Source organism: Lontra canadensis, unplaced genomic scaffold (assembly GCF_010015895.1).
Source record: "Lontra canadensis isolate GAN:19392208 unplaced genomic scaffold, GSC_riverotter_1.0 scaffold2, whole genome shotgun sequence".
In the NCBI taxonomy this organism is placed as follows: Eukaryota; Metazoa; Chordata; class Mammalia; order Carnivora; family Mustelidae; genus Lontra; species Lontra canadensis.
The window spans coordinates 1,210,806-1,231,835 of NW_022630996.1; the positions used below are offsets into that span (position 1 = coordinate 1,210,806).

Genomic DNA, 21,030 nt, shown 5'->3' on the forward strand with positions numbered 1-21,030 from the left:
TTAAGTGTCTGCCTTTGGCTCAGGTCTTGATCCCAGCATCCTGGGATCAGTCCCACATCGAGCTCCTTGCTCAGAGGGGAGCCTGCTTCTCCCTCTGCCTGCTGTTCCCCTTGCTTGCAAGCGCGCTCTCTCTTTGACAAATACAGAAATCTAAAAAAAAAAAAAGAAGAAGAAGAAGATAAAGAACACGACATGTGCTCTTCCTCTAAGTTAGGACTATAAATTTAAACCTGCTTTTATAGAAACTCATTATCTCCTTGAACTGATAACACGTATCTACTTACTTGCTGTTCACCTTTCCAACAGAGTCAGCTTAGTTTTGAGACACACACTGATTCTATACAACCCTCATTTAAGTGCTCTTATAAAATATATATATATATATATATATATATATATATATATATATATACCTCATTTTTTTTTCAAGGAAAAAAATCAAACTGGGTGGATGTTCTTGAAAAGAAAGCATTGAACAATTCCTACGTAGCAGAGGAGGAGGAGGAGTAGCAGGCTGAGATGACATCAGGTAGCAGGAGATCAGCTAGATAGCTTATCAAACCATTCCGAACAGCTATAAACCCAAAAGGAGATCAAAGAGAAGAAGAGAAGCAATTCTAGTAACAGAAAATTGACCACTTTTTGAAAGGTAGGATGTGTGGAGAAGTGAATCCGAAGTGACAGGAAGATAGACCGCAGGGGAAGGCACCAGCTCCCAGCAAGCGGTGGAGCAATGGAGCACAAAATCAGAACTTTTAGAAGTCTGCTCCACTGAGGGACATCGCTCCAGGGGCTAAGCGGGGGAGGAGCCCTTGCAGGGAAAGCGTGGTCAAAGGTCCTGCAGGGTCACAGAAAGATCGGCGGTGCCTGAGTGTCGCAGAGCTCGCAGGTACTAGAGCGGGGAAGCTGGCTACAGAGATGGAGCAGAGGAGTGAGCTCTCAGCTCGGGGTTACCTTAAACTGTGGTCCGTGGCACAGTCAGACCACTGCTCTTTGAGCAGGGAACCCACAAGTGGCAGATCTGGGGAGACTAACCTTCATCTGCAGGAAGAGCAGAGCAGCAGGATCTGCTGGGTTTGGAGACTCCAAACAGGGCTGTGTGCCAAAGAGAAATGCTTGGTCACAGGCTGGGTGAGCTCAGAGTACAGCTGGAGACCAGGAAGACAGGAGCATTTGATCACTTTTCTCCGAGGGCGCACTGAGGAGTGGGGCCCCAAGCTCTCGGCTCCTCCGGGCGGAGATTGGGAGGCTGCCATTTTCATTCCTGTCCTCCAGGGCTCTATCGAAAGTGTTCAGGGAACAAAAGCTCCAAGAGTGAACCCAAGCAGATAACTTAGCCCAGCCCCTGGCAAGGGCGGCGCAATTCAACCACGGGCAAAGACACTTGAGAATCACTTCAACAGGCTCTTCCCCCAGAAGATCAGCAAGAACATCCAGCCAAAACCAAACTCACTGATCAAGGAGAACAGCAGAATTCCAGAGGATGGGAAAGCAAAGCATGAAATTCATGGCTTTCTCCCCATGATTCTTCAGTCTTACAAAGTTAATTAAATTTATTTAGGTTTTTTTTTTCTTATTCTAATTTTTTTAATTTTAGTCTTTCCTCTTTTAACGTTTTTTAAATAGTATATCTTAACAATACCTTTCTAAAAAAGTCTTTTCAAACCTTCATTACTGTAGTCATATTTTATCCTTCATTGTATCTAACTTTATATTTTGTATACATATAGGGTTTTGTCTTCTAAAAAATTTTGGGGAGTGCCTGGGTGGCTCAGTGGGTTAAAGCCTCTGCCTTCGGCTCAGGTCATAATACCAGGGTCCTGGGATCAAGGCCTGCATCAGGTTCCGTGCTCAGCAGGGAGCCTGCTTCCTCCTCTCTCTCTGCTTGCCTCTCTGCCTACTTGTAACCTCTGTCAAATAAATGAATAAAATCTTAAAAAAAATTTTTGGGGAGATACATTTTCTTCTAATAGATCAAAATATACCCTAAATCTAGCACAGGGCTTTGTTCTAGTCTCCAGCCTGAGCAAATTCTCTCCACTTTCTTTTTCTTTCTTCTCCAACCAACTTATCTTATCAGAAGATAAGAAGAAGAACGAGAGATGGGGGGCAGAAGGTATATTGGAGCAAATTATTATAGAGAATTTCCTTAATCTGGCAAAGGGACCAAGCACCAAAGTCCAGGAGGCACAGAGAATCCCATCCCCCCAAATCAATAAGAATAGGTCCACACCCCATCATCTAATAGTAAAACTTACAAGTCTTAGTGACAAAGAAAATCCTGAAAGCAGCCCGGAAAGAAGAAAGAAGTCTGTAACACACAATGGTAAAAATATTAGATTGGCAGCAGATTTATCCACAGAGACCTGGCAGGCCAGAAAGGACTGGCATGATATATTCAGAGCACTAAACGAGAAAAACATGCAGCCAAGAATACTATATCCAGCTAGGCTATCACTGAAAATAGAAGGAGAGATAAAAATCTTCCAGGACAAACAAAAACTAAAAGAATTTGTAAACACCAAGCCAGCCCTACAGGAATTATTAAAAGGGGGCCTCTAAGCGAAGAGAGAGCCTAAAAGTAGTAGACCAGAAAGGAACAGAGACAATATACACTAACAGTAACCTTACATGTAATACAATGGCACTAAATTCATATCTCTCAACAGTTACCCTGAATCAAAGGAAAAAATGAAACAAGATGGGATCAGGAGGGAGACAAACCATAAAAGACTCTTAATCTCACAAAACAAAATGAGAGTTGCTGGGGGGACAGGGGTAGGGAGAGGGGGGTTGGGTTATGGACATTGGACAGGGTATGTGCTATGGTGAATGCTGTGAAGTGTATAAACCTAGCAATTCACAGACCTGTACCCCTAGGGCTAATAATACATTATATGTTAATAAAAAACTAAAAATTAAAAAAAAAATAGTTACCCTGAATGTAAATGGGCTAAAATGCCCCAATCAAAAGACACAGGGTATCAGAATGGATAAAAAACAGAACCCATCAATATGCTGTCTACAAGAAACTCATAATAAACCAAAGGCACTACCAGATTTAAAGTGAGGGGGTGGAAAACAATTTACCATGCTAATGGACATCAAAAGAAACCTGGGGGGGCAACCCTTATATTAGATAAATTAGATTTTAAGCCAAAGACTATAATAAGAGATGAGGAAGGACACTATATCATACTCAAAGGGTCTGTCCAACAAGATCTAACAATTTTGAATATCTATGCCCTAACAAGGGAGTAGCTAGTTATATAAACCAATTAATAACAAAAACAAAGAAATACATATACAATAATACAATAGTAGTAGGGTACGTTAACACCCCCCCTCACTTGGACAGACATTAACACTCCCCCTCACTTGGACAGATCATCCAAGCAAAAGATCAACAAGGAAATAAAGGCCTTAAATGACACACTGGACCAGATGGACACCACAGATGTATTCAGAACATTCAATCCCAAAGCAACAGAATACACATTCTTCTCTAGTGCACATGGAACATTCTCCAGAATAGATCACATCCTGGGTCACATATCAGGTCTCAACAGGTACCAAAAGACTGTGATCATTCCCTGCATATTTTCAGACCACAATGCTATGAAGCTAGAACTCAATCACAAGAAGAAAGTTGGAAAGAATCCAAATACATGGAGGCTAAAAAGCATCCTACTAAAGAATGAATTCGTCAACCAGGAAATTAAAGAAGAATTCAAAACATTCATGGAAACAAATAAAAATGAAAAAACAACTGTTCAAAACCTGTGAGACACAACAAAGGCAGTCCTGAGAGGAAAGCAAGCCTTTCTTAAGAGAAAAGAAAGGTCTCAAATAAACGACCTAAACCTACACCTAAAAGAACTGGAGAAAGAACAGCAAAGAAAGCCTAAACACAGCAGGAGAAGAGAAATAATAAGGATCAGAGCAGAAATCAATGAAATAGAAATTGAAAACACAGTAGAACAAATCAAAGAAACTAGGAGCTGGTTCTTTGAAAGAATTAATAAGACTACTAAACCCCTGGCCAGAATTATCAAAAAGAAGAGAGAAAGGACCCTAATTAATAAAATCATGAATGAAAGAGGAGAGATTACAACCAACACCCAAGAAATACAAACAATTATAAGAACATATTATAAGCAACTAAACATCAGCAAATTTGACAATCTGGAAGAAATGGATGCATTCCTAGAGATGTATAAACTACCAAAACTGAACCAGGAAGAAATAGAAAACTTGAACAGACCCATAACCAGTAAGGAGATTGAAACAGTGATCAAAAATCTCCCAACAAACAAGACCCCAGGGCCAGATGGCTTACCAGGGGAATTCTACCCAGCATTTTAAAGAAGAATTAATGCCTATTCTCCTGAAACTGTTCCAAAAAACTGAAATGGAAGGAAAACTTCCAAACTCATTTTATGAAGCCAGCATTATCTTGATCCCAAAACCAGACAAAGACCCCATCAAAAAGGAGAATTACAAACCAATATCCTTGATGAACACAGATGTGAAAATTCTCACTAAAACACTAGCCAATAGGATCCAACAGTACATGAAAAGGATGATTCACCACGACCAACTGGGATTTATTCCTGGGCTGCAAGGTTGGTTCAACATCTGCAAATCAATCAATGTGATACAATACATTAATAAAAGAAAGAACAAGAACCATAGGATACTCTCAATAGATGCTGAAAAAGCAATTGACAAAGTACAGCATCCTTTCTTGATCAAAACTCTTCACACTGTAGGGATACAGGGTACATACCTCCATATCATCAAAGCCATCTATGAAAAACCCACAGCGAGTGTCATTCTCAATGGAGAAAAACTGAGAGCTTTTCCTCTAAGGTCAGGAACATGGCAGGGCTATCTACTGTCACCACTGCTATATTCAACATAGTACTAGAAGTCCTAGCCTCAGCAATCAGACAACAAAAAGAAATTAAAGGCATCTGAATCAGCAAAGAAGAAGTCAAACTCTCACTCTTTGCAGATGATATGATACTTTATGTGGAAAACCCAAAAGACTCCACTCCAAAACTGCTAGAACTTGTACAGGAATTCAGTAAAGTTTCAGGATATAAAATCAATGCACAGGAATCAGTTGCATTTCTATACACCAACAGTAAGACAGAAGAAGGAGAAATTAAAGAGTCGATCCCATTAACAATTGCACCCAAAACCGTAAGATACTTAGGAATAAATCTAACCAAAGAGGCAAAGAATCTGTACTCAGAAAGCTATAAAGTACTCATGAAAGAAATTGAGGAAGACACCAAGAAATGGAAAAATGTTCCATGCTCATGGATTGGAAGAACAAATATTGTGAAAATGTCTATGCTACCAAAAGCAATCTACATGTTTAATGCAATCCCTATTAAAATACCATCCATTTTTTTCAAAGAAATGGAAAAAATAATCCTAAAATTTATATGGAACCAGAAAAGACCTCGAATAGGCAGAGGAATGTTGAAAAATAAAGCCAAAGTTGGTGGTATCACAATTCCAGACTTTAAGCTCTACTACAAAGCTGTCATTATCAAGACAGTATGGTACTAGCACAAAAACAGACACATAGATCCATGGAACAGAATAGAGAGCCCAGAAATAGACCCTCAACTCTGTGGTCAACTAACCTTTGACAAAGCAGGAAAGAATGGAAAGAATGGAAAAAAGAATGGAAAAAAGACAGTCTCTTCAACAAATGGTGTTGGAAAAATTGGACAGCCACATGCAGAAAAATGAAACTGGACCATTTCTTTATGCCACACATGAAAATAGACTCAAAATGGATGAAGGACCTCAATGTGAGAAAGGAATCCATCAAAATCCTTGAGGAGAACACAGGCAGCAACCTCTTCGACCTCAGCTGCAGCAACTTCTTCCTAGGAACATCGCCAAAGGCAAGGGAAGCAAGGGCAAAAATGAACTACTGGGACTTCATCAAGCTCAAAAGCTTTTGCACAGCAAAGGAAACAGTTAACAAAACCAAAAGACAACTGACAGAATGGGAGAAGATATTTGCAAACGACATATCAGATAAAGGGCTAGTATCCAAAATCTATAAAGAGCTTAGCAAACTTAATACCCAAAGAACAAATAATCCAATCAAGAAATGGGGAGAGGACAGGAACAGACATTACTGCAAAGAAGTCATCCAGATGGCCAACAGACACATGAAAAAGTGCTCAACATCACTCGGCATCAGGGAAATACAAATCAAAACCACAATGAGATACCACCTCACACCAGTCAGAATGGCTAAAATTAACAAGTCAGGAAAAGACAGATGCTGGTGAGGATACAGAGAAAGGGGAACCCTCCTACACTGTTGATGGTAATGCAAGCTGGTACAGCCACTCTGAAAAGCAGCATGGAGGTTCCTCAAAAAGTTTAAAATAGAGCTACCCTATGACCCAGCAATTGCACTACTGGGTATTTACCCTAAAGATACAAATGTAGTGATCTGAAGGGACACATGCACCCAAATGTTTATAGCAGCAATGTCCACAATAGCCAAACTATGGAAAGAACCTAAATGTCCATCGACAGATCAATGGATAAAGAAGAAGAGAAGAAGTAGTATGTATACACACACACACACACACACACACACACACACACACACAAACAGAATACTATGTAGCCATCAAAAGAAACGAAATCATGCCATTTGTAACAACACGGGTGGAACTACAGGGTATTATACTGAGCGAAATAAGTCAATCAGAGAAAGACAATTATCATATGATCTCCCTAATATGAGGAATTTGAGAGGCAACATAGGGGTTTGGGGGGTAGGGAAGGAAGAAATGAAACAAGATGGGATCGAGAAGGAGACAAATCATAAGAGACTCTTAATCTCACAAAACAAACTGAGGGTTGCTGGGGGGATATGGGTATGGGGAGGGTGGTTGCATTATGGACACTGGGGAGGGTATGTGATATGGTGAGTGCTGTGAAGTGTGTAAGCCTGGCGATTCACAGACCTATACCCCTGGGGCTAATAATACATTATATGTTTAAAAAAAAAAAAAGCATTGAACAAAAAAAAAAAGAAACCATTTAACTAAAAAAAATAAAAACTGGGTCTATGATTATGCATTTCTATCCAAATATATAATGAAGACTTTTAGTAACTCAAAAATAGGATCCAGTCTATTCAATTTCTCAAGGGGCAATTTTGCAGGATGTGGTTAAGTTGGGGCATTTACTCTTCCTTTTATGCTTTCTGTGCTCTCTAGAATGTTTACTGGTTTTGTTTCTTACTATACTTACAAGGGAGATTATAGGAAAGGTAAGCAAGATTCTCATTCTAATGAAGTACTTTTACTAATTTTTCTACCCACTGCTGATTCTAACAATATAAATGTGCTTTGGCCTCTAAACAGCCATTTTGTCCCCAAAGTTCAATCCCTGGGGAACATCACAGGCATGCAACTTAATATATCCTAAAATAAATTTACCATGTTTTGTTTCAAAGCCATTTCCATACTTGGGAATGTGTTCCTCTGTGTTCTGGTTTAAAAAAAAAAAAAAGAAAGAAAGAAAGAAAGAAAAAAAAGTACTGGTTGACTTTAGAATGGAGAATAGGGAAAGGGCAGATGTTTTTGGCTCCAAGAAGAAGAGAACTTGACTCACAGTGACTTAAATAAACAGGAAATGCTTCTCTTCACTTAAAAAAAGGAGTGGAGGTCTTTGTTGACTCTGGATCGCTTGAGTTCTGGTACTCTAGACCATACAGCTCCAGGCCTCTGAACAAGGACAGTGGAACAGAAGGAGTGACATGTGAATCAAGAAACTAAAAGCTTCCTCAAGAATACCATAGGTGACTTCTGCTTATCTCTCATTAGCCAGGACTGTATCCCATTGTCACTCCTGCCTACGACAAAGAAAGAATATCTCTCTGGAGCTACACGATGAGGGTGGCCTGACGATTGATACAGAAATCACAATCAGCAAGATGTAGTGTATTATTAATATTACTCACAAAGCAGGTAAAGTTTGCCAGACCGGTCATGAACACCACCTACATAAGCTCAAAATAATCTAACACCACCTTTGTCATCCCCTATGTTTTAGATGAGAATCACAGGCAAGCTAATCAAACAGTAACTCCACATAGATTCACAAGTTCCACAGTCTGTTACTGCAACTCTCCTAGTTTACACATTTGACCAACATTTGCCAGGATCTTCCCAAGGCTCCTTCCCAATTCCCTTCCCTAACTGCCCCCTACCCACTTTGTGATGCCCTATGGGAGGCAGTGAACAAACCCAACGTTAGTCAGTTCTAGGAGTGTTTAGAAGGCTTCTGACTCTCAGATGCTCATGCCTACAAAGAAGTTAGAGAGACGTGGATCAAGAAGAGGAACTGACTGGGCACCTGAAGACATCTGCCACAAGGGGCCAACAAAATAAAGGCACTAGGAGCAAATAAAAGGTGACAATCATCCAGGAGAAACAGAGAAGTTATTTGTTAGATATTTTATCATTTTCAGAGAATATACTAGCAACTGAAGGTTTGATGAAGGTCCTCCTCTCCAAGATCAGGATATCCTTCAAAGGGTAAACTACAGGCTCCCAATGTTGGAAGAGGCTTTCTGCCCGCTATTCATGTTCTCCCCTTCCATGCCTATGGCTCTTCATGAAATACAGTTAAAGAAACCAGAGGCCCTCAACAGGCAAACATGGAGATTTTATCAGACAGCATTTGATTGTGTAATCTGCAGATACATGCCTCTTACTTATGTATATCCAACTGCCTTCTTGATATGTCCACTATGTCCAGCAAAAATTTCAACATGAATTCCTGATCTTTTTCCTCAACCCTTGACCAATCTTCTCTGCCCTAGTCTTCCCACTGGAAGATGGTAACTCCTTCCTTCAAGTTGCTTAAACTAAATAATTTGGGTTTATTCTCTAACTCTAATATTTAGTCCATCAAGAAACCCTATTGACTCTACTTTCTAAATATATTCAGAACTGACTGCATCTCACTACCTCTTATGCTAGCACTCTGGTCTTAGGCCACTAGCACCTCTCACCTAGATTACTATACTAGGCTCCTTGTTCCTATCTTCCCTCCTCCCACAGCCAGAGTTATCCTTTTATTTTTATTTATTTATTTTATTTTATTATTATTTTTTAAAGATCTTATTTATTTGACAGAGAGATCAGAAGTAGGCAGAGCAGCAGGCAGAGAGAGAGGGGGAAGCAGGCTCCCCGCTGAGCAAGAGCCTGATGTGGGGCTTGATCCCAGGACCCTGAGATCATGACCTGAGCCAAAGGCAGAGGCTTAACCCTCTGAGCCACCCAGGTGCCCCTAGAGTTATCCTTTTAAAGAGTAAGACAGGGCGCCTGGGTGGCTCAGTGGGTTAAGCCGCTGCCTTCGGCTCAGGTCGTGATCTCGGGGTCCTGGGATCGAGTCCCGCATCAGGCTCTCTGCTCGGCAGGGAGCCTGTTTCCCTCTCTCTCTCTCTCTCTCTCTCTGCCTGCTTCTCCATCTACTTGTGATCTCTCTCTGTCAAATAAATAAATAAAATCTTTAAAAAAAAAAAAAAGAGTAAGACAGATCATGTCATTGCTCTACTTAGAAACCCGCATGGCTCCTTCATTCCCTCAGAATAAAAACCAAATCGTTAAAATAACTTATAGATCTCCAGGACCTGGCCTCTAGAACTGCTCTGGCCTCCTCTCCCACAACTCTACTTGTCCTTCCAAATTTGCCATTCTGGTCCTGTGCTGATCCTAGATCATACCAGGCAGCCTTGCTGCTCTGACTGTCCTCTCCACACTGACTATTCTCTTGCCAACAGAATTGGCAAATTCTGTTACTTCTTTCAGGTCTTGAACTAATATCATCTTTTCAATAAGGCTAACTCTGACCAACCCATTTAGACTACAACCCAACACCTCAATCTCTTGGAATGCCAGTTCTCCTTGATTTGCTCTTCTTCTTCTTCTTTTTTTTTTTTTTTCCCACAGAACTTATTTCTTCCTACTATAATATTTCCTTCCTTATTACATTTGTCTTTCTTCCTTTTTCTTCAGAATGGGAACTTTACAAGTACAAGGATCTTTGTCTATTTTGTTCAATGATGTATCCTATGTGCCTAGAACAGTGCCTGGCACCATTGATACACTCAGAACATACTACTGAATTCTACAGCCTGGCATGCTCACTCTTTTCTTGATTCATTGCTGTGCTCAGAAAACAAACAAGTAAATAAAACAAGCCACATGTAAATCCACACACAAAGAAAGAGAAATAAGTTCAAATCATAGGGTATTCCCCTATGACACACAGCAAAACCCCATCATCTTCCCCAAATGATTTCCCTAAATTCCACTCATCAAATCACTGCAGCTGCTTCTATCATCTCCAAATATTTCATAAAAATTGTGCCTGTGGTAGCTTTTCTATTTTTTTTACCCTATGTTCTCATTTATTCTTTTTCTTTTTTTTTCTTTCAAAAATAGCTCTCAAATCAATCAAGCTGAAATCTGAAAGGAACAAAGTAAGAAAGAGCCACTGTAGGCTTACTTAGGGAAAATTTAGATGGTTTGAAAATAAAATGGCACAGATTGGGCAGTTGCAAAGTTTTAGTTAGAGGGAAAACATCAAACTAGAGATGGGCTGGGAATGTATCATTCCAGTGTTATCTGGTGGTCACTGTTATATGAAGACAGGCTAAAACCACTAGTGCCCTCACATGGAAAGACACAGAGTAAGGGTGAGCTCATCAATGAGCTCCTCAATGGTTGGCATAGGGTGAAAACAGTTTTTTCAAACATACAAAAATACAGCACTTCACAGATGACAATTTTGAACTGGGAACATTTTAGATGAATAAAGGAATGTGCTCTTTCATATATTGGAAATTAATGTATATAAGCTATTGTCCTGATGATCATTTTGTGATACATATCCATTCATTACGTTTTACGCCAAAAACTAATATATTGTTATATGTCAATTACACGTCAATTTAGGGAGGGGAAAAAAAAAAAGTCATTGCTTTCAAAAATGAGAACAAACAGAAAATAGATTCCCTAGTGGACTTTAGAATTGTTGATTTGTCAGAGGTGACAAATTCCCCATAGCTAATCTACTGGGTTATCATCCCGGAGGATAAAAAAGACATATTCTTTGTTCTGTCAGCTATAGGATGCTTGGAAATATGGACAATGGGACTGACCCATTTTGGTGAAAAAATATTTTGTATATTCTTGTATCTGCCAAAAATTGAAATCTGTATTCCCTATTCTCCATCTTTTCTTGCATTGTTCTTCTCATCAGAAATGCCATTTTCCATTTTCTTCATATATAAAAATTCCATTCATTCTTTTGGGGCCAGTTTAGCATCTACTCCCTCCATGGAAGTGAAACATTAAAGTCTCAACATCTTACCCATATTTCTTTGGTAGCAAACAATTTAAACATAATGTCCAGGATACATGCTGTTCAAAGTAAATAGCATCATCACCATAAAATCTAGCCTGTTTACAAAAGCCGAATAAACTAACTTGGGTTAGTTTACTGACAGAAATTATTATATCATTAAATCTACTGACATGGAAAAGGCACCAAAATAACTCAATCTGCTGTATACATATTACTAAGAAGGAAAAATCTTCTTGTATGGAAGACAATTAATAAAAATTTATAGATAAATATCAAATATCACAAATACGGTCTTAAAACATTCATGTCTCAGTTTTTCTTATTATTGCTACCACTTGCTTTAGGCAGAAATAATAGCTATTGCATTATTGCTGGTTCAAAAATTAGGAATATATTTCCATTAAAATTGTTCACTGCTGTGTTTAAATATAAATTGGTTAGGCCAACAGGATGAGTATTTGCAAATACGTAACAGAAATTAAGAACTGTGCTATGTCATCAAGTCTCATTATAAACATATTAAGACTTAAAAAAGTTACATTCTATAGCCATCATTTAAACTGTAATTTACCATTCACATGGATATAATTTTATTGAGGTTATACGGCAGCAAACTTATTTTATTATAGATGATTTTATGTCTTTTTAAGGTTCATTTTATGTCTTTGGATGACTTTCCTAAGGATCTCCTCTTAAATGAAGTAAGATTACTAGAGACTGAAAGTCTACTCTTTGTTGGGAGTAGACTAAGACTTCTGAAATTTTCATCTTGCAATATATAAAATTAATAAAATTATTTTTCAGAGTAAGATAGCCCTCTCATAAAAGATTTGAATACAGTTTAGAAAATCACCTAAAAATCACCAGATTAAATTCAACGCAAAGTTAGATATGGTTTATTTATGGATGAAATATCTCATATTACTTTTCATGGTAGAATGAAAGGCACTTTTTAGAAATATATTAAGGTTAGTGTATGTAATGATGTAATAGTTCATGTATGAGTTGTATCTTTCTACTCTGAAAAGTCAACTAGGTTTTTATAAAAAAAAAAAAAAAAAAAGCTCCTCCCCAGATTTGCAAAAATGAATATAGATTAGATTTTGCAATATTTCAGTATGTGTATTTTGTAAGCAGACTCAATTACATTAAATATTCTGTTTCAGTAAATTCCCATACTGCCTGCCAACATTTTTAAAGCTTCTTTTCCTTCAGGAGAGGGCTTTGGAGGGGAAAATATGCTGAGCATGAGTCGTGACCAACACAAGAAGAGAAGGGGTATTTCTGCTTGTGGGCGTAGGAAGCAAAATTTAAAATAAACTGAGTTCCTTTATAACTCAGCTGTTGCTTGCAAAATTACCTGCATAATGCTCACATTTATGGAGGGAGATTGGCGTGACATCCCAGATTGTTCTACCATATATACCCAGGTCCTGCTATAAATGTCTCTGCTAAAATCACACATATGCTGTAGGCATGACAGATGGCTCCTCCCCCTTACCTCTTATACGTGGGGTGTGTGTGGGGTGTGTGTGTGTGTGTGTGTGTATGTTTCTTGTCCCACAACAAAAGCATGAATTCAGAAATTTGGACACTTAGAAGTAAGATGACAAGACCGCATACCTGTCTATAATGGCGCACATGTCGATGCTGACGTTCGCAAAACTCCCGGGCCTCCTCTGTGCCACTTCATATAAATTCACCAGTTGGTCATCCACTTGGATGAGCTGCATGCACCCTTGGAATGAAGGCTGAAGGACAGAGTGACTGGAGTTATTCATCTGGTTCAGAAAACCTGTGAGAGAGAAGAAGTGGGAAAGTTACATTCTGCATACAGCATGCTTCACTAAAATTCCTCCGGCTGTCTTCCATGACCACTGCCGCCCTGTCCTGTTGACCCTTGTTGATGTCCTGTTCAACGCAGAAGAATGGAATCTTTTGAGAAAGCAGTATTATTTCAGGAGAAGAAGGAAGGGTTGAACCTGGTGAATGTTTGTCTCTGGGATCTGCCATCCATCATATTTTCTCTCTGACACTTTCCTCCTTGGTCACATCACTCTGTCCCTCTGCTCTTGAAGGCTCACTCCTACACTTCTTCACCTGACTCTCTCTTCAGATATTAAAACATAAAACTTTAGACCTTTCCCAAATACCTACCACCTTCCTTTTATGCCTTCAAATTTACTTCTACTTTCTTAATACCCTAGAGCCCTTTATTCAGATGTCAAGAAACTAAAGCATTATCGATTATGGTGGCTTTTTTTTTATGGATTAATGTCTAACTCAATCCAAAAAGATATTTGCATTACAAATGATTTCTTGATTTATCAAATCCAAAGAAACATTATAAAGAAATAAATTGAGGCAGAAGGCCCAGCTACCCTCCTCTGAATATCCATCTTATATAGCTAATATGATATAGGGAGCATAAATGATAAGAAATGAAACTAAAAAGAGAATGAATAGCAAGACAAAAAAATAAAAGCAAATACCAGTTGTTCTATTAGGCAACAGAAGATACACATACAAAGTTTAAAGTCAGACATTAAAAATTTAATTGCAAAATAACTTTAAAATACTAAAATACAAAATAACTTTTAAATACTAAATGAGTCAATTACCTAAATTATGCCTTTTTAATAGGAAAAAAATGCATAATTCTTAGTTTGTGCATTAAATCTATATGCAAGTCACAGGAAAAGAATACTTCTCTATCCCATTAAGTATCTCCAGAAAGTCTCAAAAAGTGTCTACTTTTCATATTTTTCCTCACACCAAATTTACTATTGGAGCAAATTTAAACTGTACTAATTTGTCTGCTTAAAATTCTAAAGTTATTAACATATTCATTTCGGTCTAATATTGTAGCTACAGAAAAAAATATATACAGAATGGGTTGGGATCAAGACGTGTCATTAAGTTGATAAAAGTGAATTTCCAATAGAAAACTTATCGAAAAAATTGACCATTAAGTGATTTTTTTTTAAAATGTCCTATTTGACTAGTAATACCAGTTTAGGATAATAGAAACCTTTCTTCCATTATTAATGGGTTATGATATTTCAAGTCTAGTAATTATCATTTGAATTCCCTTTAAGAGTTAATCACAGAGCTGTGTATCATTTTTTCTATCAACGCTGTACTATGTAAAAACAGGATTCTACTTAATTTCTTGACTTAAAAAAATCTACTTCCGATATCAAACATATGGCATGTATATATCTTTCCCTAAGTCACATTTTTTTTTCATTTGCATTGTTAGTCTCCTCAGAAAACTGCTGATCTTAGATAAGTGGCCCATTTAGACTAGTTGTATGCATACATATGATTTTCAATCTGTTTAATCAAGATAAAATTGAATGGAGTACAATGTCTAAACTTAGCATAGAGAAAACATCCAGCTGTAACTTTATTGACTACTCTTAACAAGACGCTCATTTGGTTCTGTTTTTTGAGTACTTGGGAATCTCTAAATATCCATACTAGCTTTGAAATATTTCGAAATGAGTTGATCTATTTGTGAGAATAAGATCTCTGAAGCAAAGCAGCTGTGTAGCACACAGATCACTATGAATTGGACATAATTAAGGTCATAAAACAAGACTTCATCAGTCACTCCTAACAATGTTCTATTTGGCCCTGATAAATTCTGGAGTTTGAAATTGTCAAGTCCTTTTACTTTTCTACACGGGATACATTCTAGGCGAAAACAGTTACAGGACAAACTGCTATATATATCTATTAAAATTTAGGGTGTCTTTTTTTTTCCTTTCCTTGCATTATGTCTAACATTTCCAAGAGGAAGTCCATTAATCCTTGCCTCTGGTATTCAAACCCTTTCCTAATCTCCTTCTACCCTAAGTTAGCCCTGACTCTGATCAGTAGAAAACTATGAAGTGGTGGTTGTGTATGACTTCTGATACTAGTATCTGGCTTGGTTTCTGAGACTGCTAGCTGATCATTCCATGAGCAGTCTTCTAGAAAAGCCCATGAGAGATAATAAATCATGGTTTCCAGCTATTAAATTTTGGGGCAATTTGTTTATGCAATAATGAATACCTAGTAATAAATTTGGTACTGGAAGGGAATTACAACAAAAACCTACAGAAGTGGCAGTGACCTAAGGACTGGGATGTACAAGTAAGCTGGGCAGGCTTCACAAGGACTGTGAGCAGAAGCCTGATGATGGCTCTTGAGGAGGTTGTCAGTAACGGCTTAACGGAAAGTGAGGAATAAATGTGAGTGGAAATGAGAGAAAACTGGATCCTGGCTATGCTGCAGTAGGAAGTTTAATAACATCATGATTATATGGGAAAGAAACATACTTAATGAATTGGGTAACCTAGCTAAGAACATTTCAGGCAGAGAATTCTGAACATCTATTTATAATAAAGGGGGAAAAAGAAGGGAGAAAAACTAAAGAAAACCATTAAATACAAAGAAAGTAGGACTTGATGGATTTGAAAATAAAGTATTTTCTCACTTCTAATCTCTCCGGATGGCCAACAATGCAAAAATTTAAGTCACTTGCAGGCAAAAGTCAACGACCAGTAAAACGTAATGTAAAAGTGGCAATGAGGTATGACTGTGATACCCACCTTAAGACCTCCAAAATGTATTAAGTGGTGCCTCAAAGAACTATTCATTCAGACTAAAGAAATGCTAGACAGCTTATTATAATGTCTTACAGATCCCCTGAGTTAACCAATGCTAAGGGCTTTCTTCCCTTAGCATGTCAGCAAAAGTCCAGTATAAAAAAATTAAATTAAAAAGCTTATCTTCATCAGATACTGGATGTGGCTTTTGCTTAATGGTTATAAACCGGCATAATCAAAGGAAACCCACATAATCAAAGGAAACCCGTACATACTTACGGTAACACCATCAGCTTGGCCTGAGAGAAAAAGAGATGGGACAGACAGAAACTATGTCTTTAAACTTCTACAGGTAGGAAATTATATGGCTATAAACAAAGGCTACTTTTTATATTAATAGGAAGCATGGACCAGAGAGGTAGAACTGTGAACCAGAGGGCAGAGCCAAGACCCATGAAGAAACACTTTCAAGAAATAATTAGAAGTGAGCCCTAATCCAGGAATTACCAACATGTACCTGATTGGAATCTACAACCACTATGGACCAGTTACTTCTGTGTGCTCTTATTTCCCCCTTTTGCCCCCTTTTGAACCAGACAGTCTGTAGTGGTTACTCAATGCCTATCTGACCATCATATGCTGGGTGTGTGGGTAGCACAAAACTCGTTCACAGATCTTCAGGTGAGAAACTATATTTGAATACCTTCTTTTGTTCTCAGACTTCCCTAGGAGCTTCCTGTTGGTATGAACTTGACTCATGATGAGTTGCTGGATTCTGAGCAGACCCTCTAACGGAAGGAAGCTTTAGAGGACCTTTGAAGGAAGTAAGTGTACTTTTTCATGTGGAAGAGACATGGACCTTTGTGTTCCAGAGGGCAAACCATGGTAACCAACCTCCAAAACGGCTATACAGCACCTCCTGCTAGTCATACCCTGTGGGGTTCCCTCCTACGCTGAATCAGTGCTGACAGAACACTGCAGAAGTGACAGTGTGTCTATGACTTTCGAGGCCTAGTAATAAAAGTCCTTAGAGGGTTTTACGTTGGTCTCTTGGATCACTGACTCTGAGGAAGCCATCCCCTAGGCCATGAGGAACCTCAAGCAGTCTACTGGGGAGGCACCCGTAGGGAGAGGAAATAGGACCCCACTGCCAGCAGCAGCTTGCTAGCCATGTGAGTGAGCCATCTCCAAGCAGAGCTTCCAATCCCAGTCAAGCCTTCAGATGACTACGGCTGCAGGAAACATCAAGCTGCAACTGCATGAGAACTTCGAGCTAGAACTTCCCAGCTGAGTTGTTCCTGAATTATGGGCCCACAAACAAGGAAGAGAGAATAAGCTCTTGTTGTGCTGAACCCTAAATTGTGATGCAGTCTTTTTTTTTTTTTTAAGATTTTTATTTATTTATTTATTTGACAGATAGAGATCACAAGTAGGCAGAGACACAGGCAGAGAGAGACAGGAGGAAGCAGGCTCCCCGCGGAGCAGAGAGCCCGATGTGGGGCTCGATCCCAGGACCCTGGGACCATGACCTGAGCCGAAGGCAGAGGCTTAACCCACTGAGCCACCCAGGCGCCCCGTGATGTAGTCTTTATGCATCAGTCAAGAACATGTTATTTGTTTTCTGCATTTGTTCCCCTTCTGTACAAATATAACTGCAGGAAAAAGACCAGTGTATCCGTGCCTGAGATACTTGCAGTGGCCGCTCTAAAGCTGAAGAATTAACCTACTTAGTAGATTAACAGCAGGACTGTTTGGAGATCTAAATTTGCAGCTGGGATTCTGAGGGTCAGAAATGAATGGCTAGAGAGTTAAACTTAATTGAAATTTGCCAAGTTAATAGAAAGATTATATAGAATGAGGAGATTAACATTTGTTTCTTTTGGCTTAACACTTTAAATATCTATGAATTTGGAATAAAAAATGCATTGTGTACACAAGGGGCTCCATGATCTGGCAGGGTGACACCCACACTAGTTGTCACTTTGCAGACTCAACTGCCTCTCACTACCAGTGAAATGGGAAACCTTTCCTCTTTGCAGGGTCGTTGTAATTATGTTGGAGATTTCTGTTTCAAGACTTCCCATATAAAAAACGTCATACCTGATTTGAAGTCCACTGAGTATTTTATTATTCTTGCTGACAAAAGGCTTTAAGATTTTAATTCAGAAATACATCAGTGAAAAACATGCTGATATTTGTTTTGACACTAAAACACCCATCGAAACTGCTGTAAGTTATCACGTGAACCTGATGGGACAGAAAGAGCAATAGGGGTAGAAACCGCACATATTGAAAGCCACACCATATAAGATTTCTTTACTCATACTTATCTTAAAGTTGGGAAATTTGGGAGGTCAGAGAGAGGCTGGTGGGATGCAGTAAGGATGCTAAGAATGCATTCAGATCTTCCTTCTAATATAATCTAGGATGACTGTGCAAAATGTCTACTCATCTCTGCTGTTAACCCAACCCACCTGAATAATTCACCATGGTGGGTGTCTGAGCAGGCGGAGGGTGAGCTCAGGGGTGGCTGGCGCCTGCCCAGCAAGAGCAGTCAGTAGCACGTCCACCCTGCATGGCTGGGAGAGCAACTGCAATATAGGCTTATTGAGCAAATAAAGCAATATATTGAGGATAGCGGGAGCCAGGTTCTCATGGTCGGGAAAGGAGTGTACAAATGAAAAGTGTAAAATCTTGAATGATCTTGTGGGTGTGGACTGGAATTTAACTTATCAGGGAGCCCTTGTAGTTGTCAGGATTATACAGCTAGTTGCAGAAATAGATCTAGATGGAACTGGGTGTGGGCTCAATACACAAAATGTTCCTACCACTCACTGGAGATGGTGTGGGTACAGGGCTACCCCTAGATGCAGTGAATACCCCTATAGATCAGATCCTAGTTTCTCTCCTGAAACTAAGTCTCTAGGACTTCTTGGAGAAATGGCTTATTCCAGAGCTGGGTCAGGGAAGGTACAATGGGAGCCTGGAACATTTTATTGCACCAGAAGTAAAGAAGTGCTCAGAACGGCTATAATCAAAAAGACAAGAAATAACAGGTGTTGGTGAGGATGTGGAGAAAAAAGGAACCCTTGTGCATGGTTGGTAGGAATCTAAACTGGGGCAGCCACTGTGGAAAACAGTATGGAGGTTCCTCAAAAAATTAAAAATAGAGGAGCACCTGGGTGGCTCAGTGGGTTAAAGCCTCTGTCTTCAGCTCAGGTCATGATCCTAGGGTCCTGGGATTGAGCCCCTCATCGGGCTCTCTGCTTAGCAGGGAGCCTGCTTCCTTTCCTCTTTCTCTGCCTGCTGCTCTGCCTACTTGTGATCTCTGTCTGTCAAATAAATAAATAAAATCTTTAAAAACATAAATTTAAAAAAATTAAAAATAGAAGTATCATAAGCTCCAGTAATTCCACTACTGGGTATTTACCCAAAGAAAATAAAAACACTAATTCAAAAAAGATATATGCACCCCTATTTTTATTTCAGCATTGTAGATAACATATGGAAGCAACCCAAGTCCCCATCAATAGAAGAATGGATAAAGAAGATGTATATAAGAGAATATGAATATATATATACATATATATATTTGTATATATATACATATATATATGTATATATATATATAAAACTCATATTGCTCAGTCAGAAAAAAGAATGAAATCTTGCCATTTGCAACAACATGGATGGATCTAGAGGGCATAGTGCTAAGTGAAATAAGTCAATCAGAGAAAGACAAATACCATATGATTTCACTCAGATGTGGAATTTAAGAAACAGATGAACATTGGGTTTTGAAAAAAGAAGGAGAGAGACAAACCAAGAAGCAGACTCTTAACCTTAGTGAACAACCAGAGTTACTGGAGGGGAGGTGGGAGGAAGGGGGGTGGGTGAACCAGGTGATGGGGAGTAAGGAGTGCACTCGTGTTGAGGACCTGGCGTTGTATGAAAGTGTTGAATCACTACATTGTACACCTGAAACTAACATTACACTATATGTTAACTAATTGGAATTCAAATAAAAATTTGGAGAAAGAAAAATAATTTATTTTAATTTATTTTTTTTAGGGGGAGAGGGGCAGAGGCAGAGGGAGAAAAGAGAATCTTAAGCAGGCTCCACACCTTGCGTTGAGCCTGACACACAGCTTCATCCTGCAACCCTGAGATCCTGACCTGAGCTGAAATCAAGAGTCAGATGTTTAACAGACTGAGCCACTCAGGCACCCCAACTGATTTATTAACTTTAATAAAGTGAGATCTTGCCATTTGTGACAACATGGATGGACCTTGAAGGTATTATGCTAAGTGAAATAAATCCGAAAGAGAAAGACAAAAACTGCATGATTTCACTCACATATGGAATCTGGCAAACAAAACAAATGAACAAACAGAAAGGCAGAAACAAAGCCATAAATGCAGAGAACAAACTGATGGCCGCCAGAGGGGAAAGGTGTGGGATGCTGGGCAAAATGGGTGAAGGGAGTGGGAGGTCGAGGCTTACAGTTATGAAATGAACGAGTCACAGGGACGCAGGAACCCCACATAGGGAAGAGTTGGTGGTAATGTAACAGCTTTGTATGGTGACAGATGGTAGCTACACTTGTGAGCATAGCATAAGGTAGAGATGTGTCAAAATGCTGCACACCTGAAACTAACGTAACATTGTGTATCAACTGTTAAAAAAAAAAAAAAAGGTTTTCAAAGAATGATGGGGGTCACATCAGAATGACACAGGAGCCAGGCTTAAGTAGGTTTCCATTGTTCAAATCTAGACAATTTAAGTATTAAATAAATAACTTGAGCATTAAAAATATTTTGAGTATCAAAAGAAAAAAGGAATGGAGAGAAGGAGAAATTTATACATCATATCTCATTGAAAAAAAACATAGGAATCCATGAGTCCACCCACATAAAGATGAGTAATTACATGGAGAGAAGAGGGAATCTGTTTCTATAGCCCTATCCTAACTAAATGTAAAAAGCATACTGGAACTAGAAAGTC

At 38.9% G+C, this 21,030-nt stretch overlaps 1 protein-coding gene across 1 annotated transcript in view; it reads right to left on the reverse strand.

Annotated features, from left to right (window-relative positions):
- Nucleotides 1-21,030, reverse strand: part of CNTNAP2 (contactin associated protein 2) — a 1,928,204-nt gene that overhangs the window by 816,492 nt on the left and 1,090,682 nt on the right. Inside the window, exon 10 of the mRNA XM_032866749.1 lies at nucleotides 13,054-13,225. Coding sequence (XP_032722640.1) covers nucleotides 13,054-13,225 — 172 coding nt within the window. The remainder of the gene's footprint in view (nucleotides 1-13,053; nucleotides 13,226-21,030) is intronic.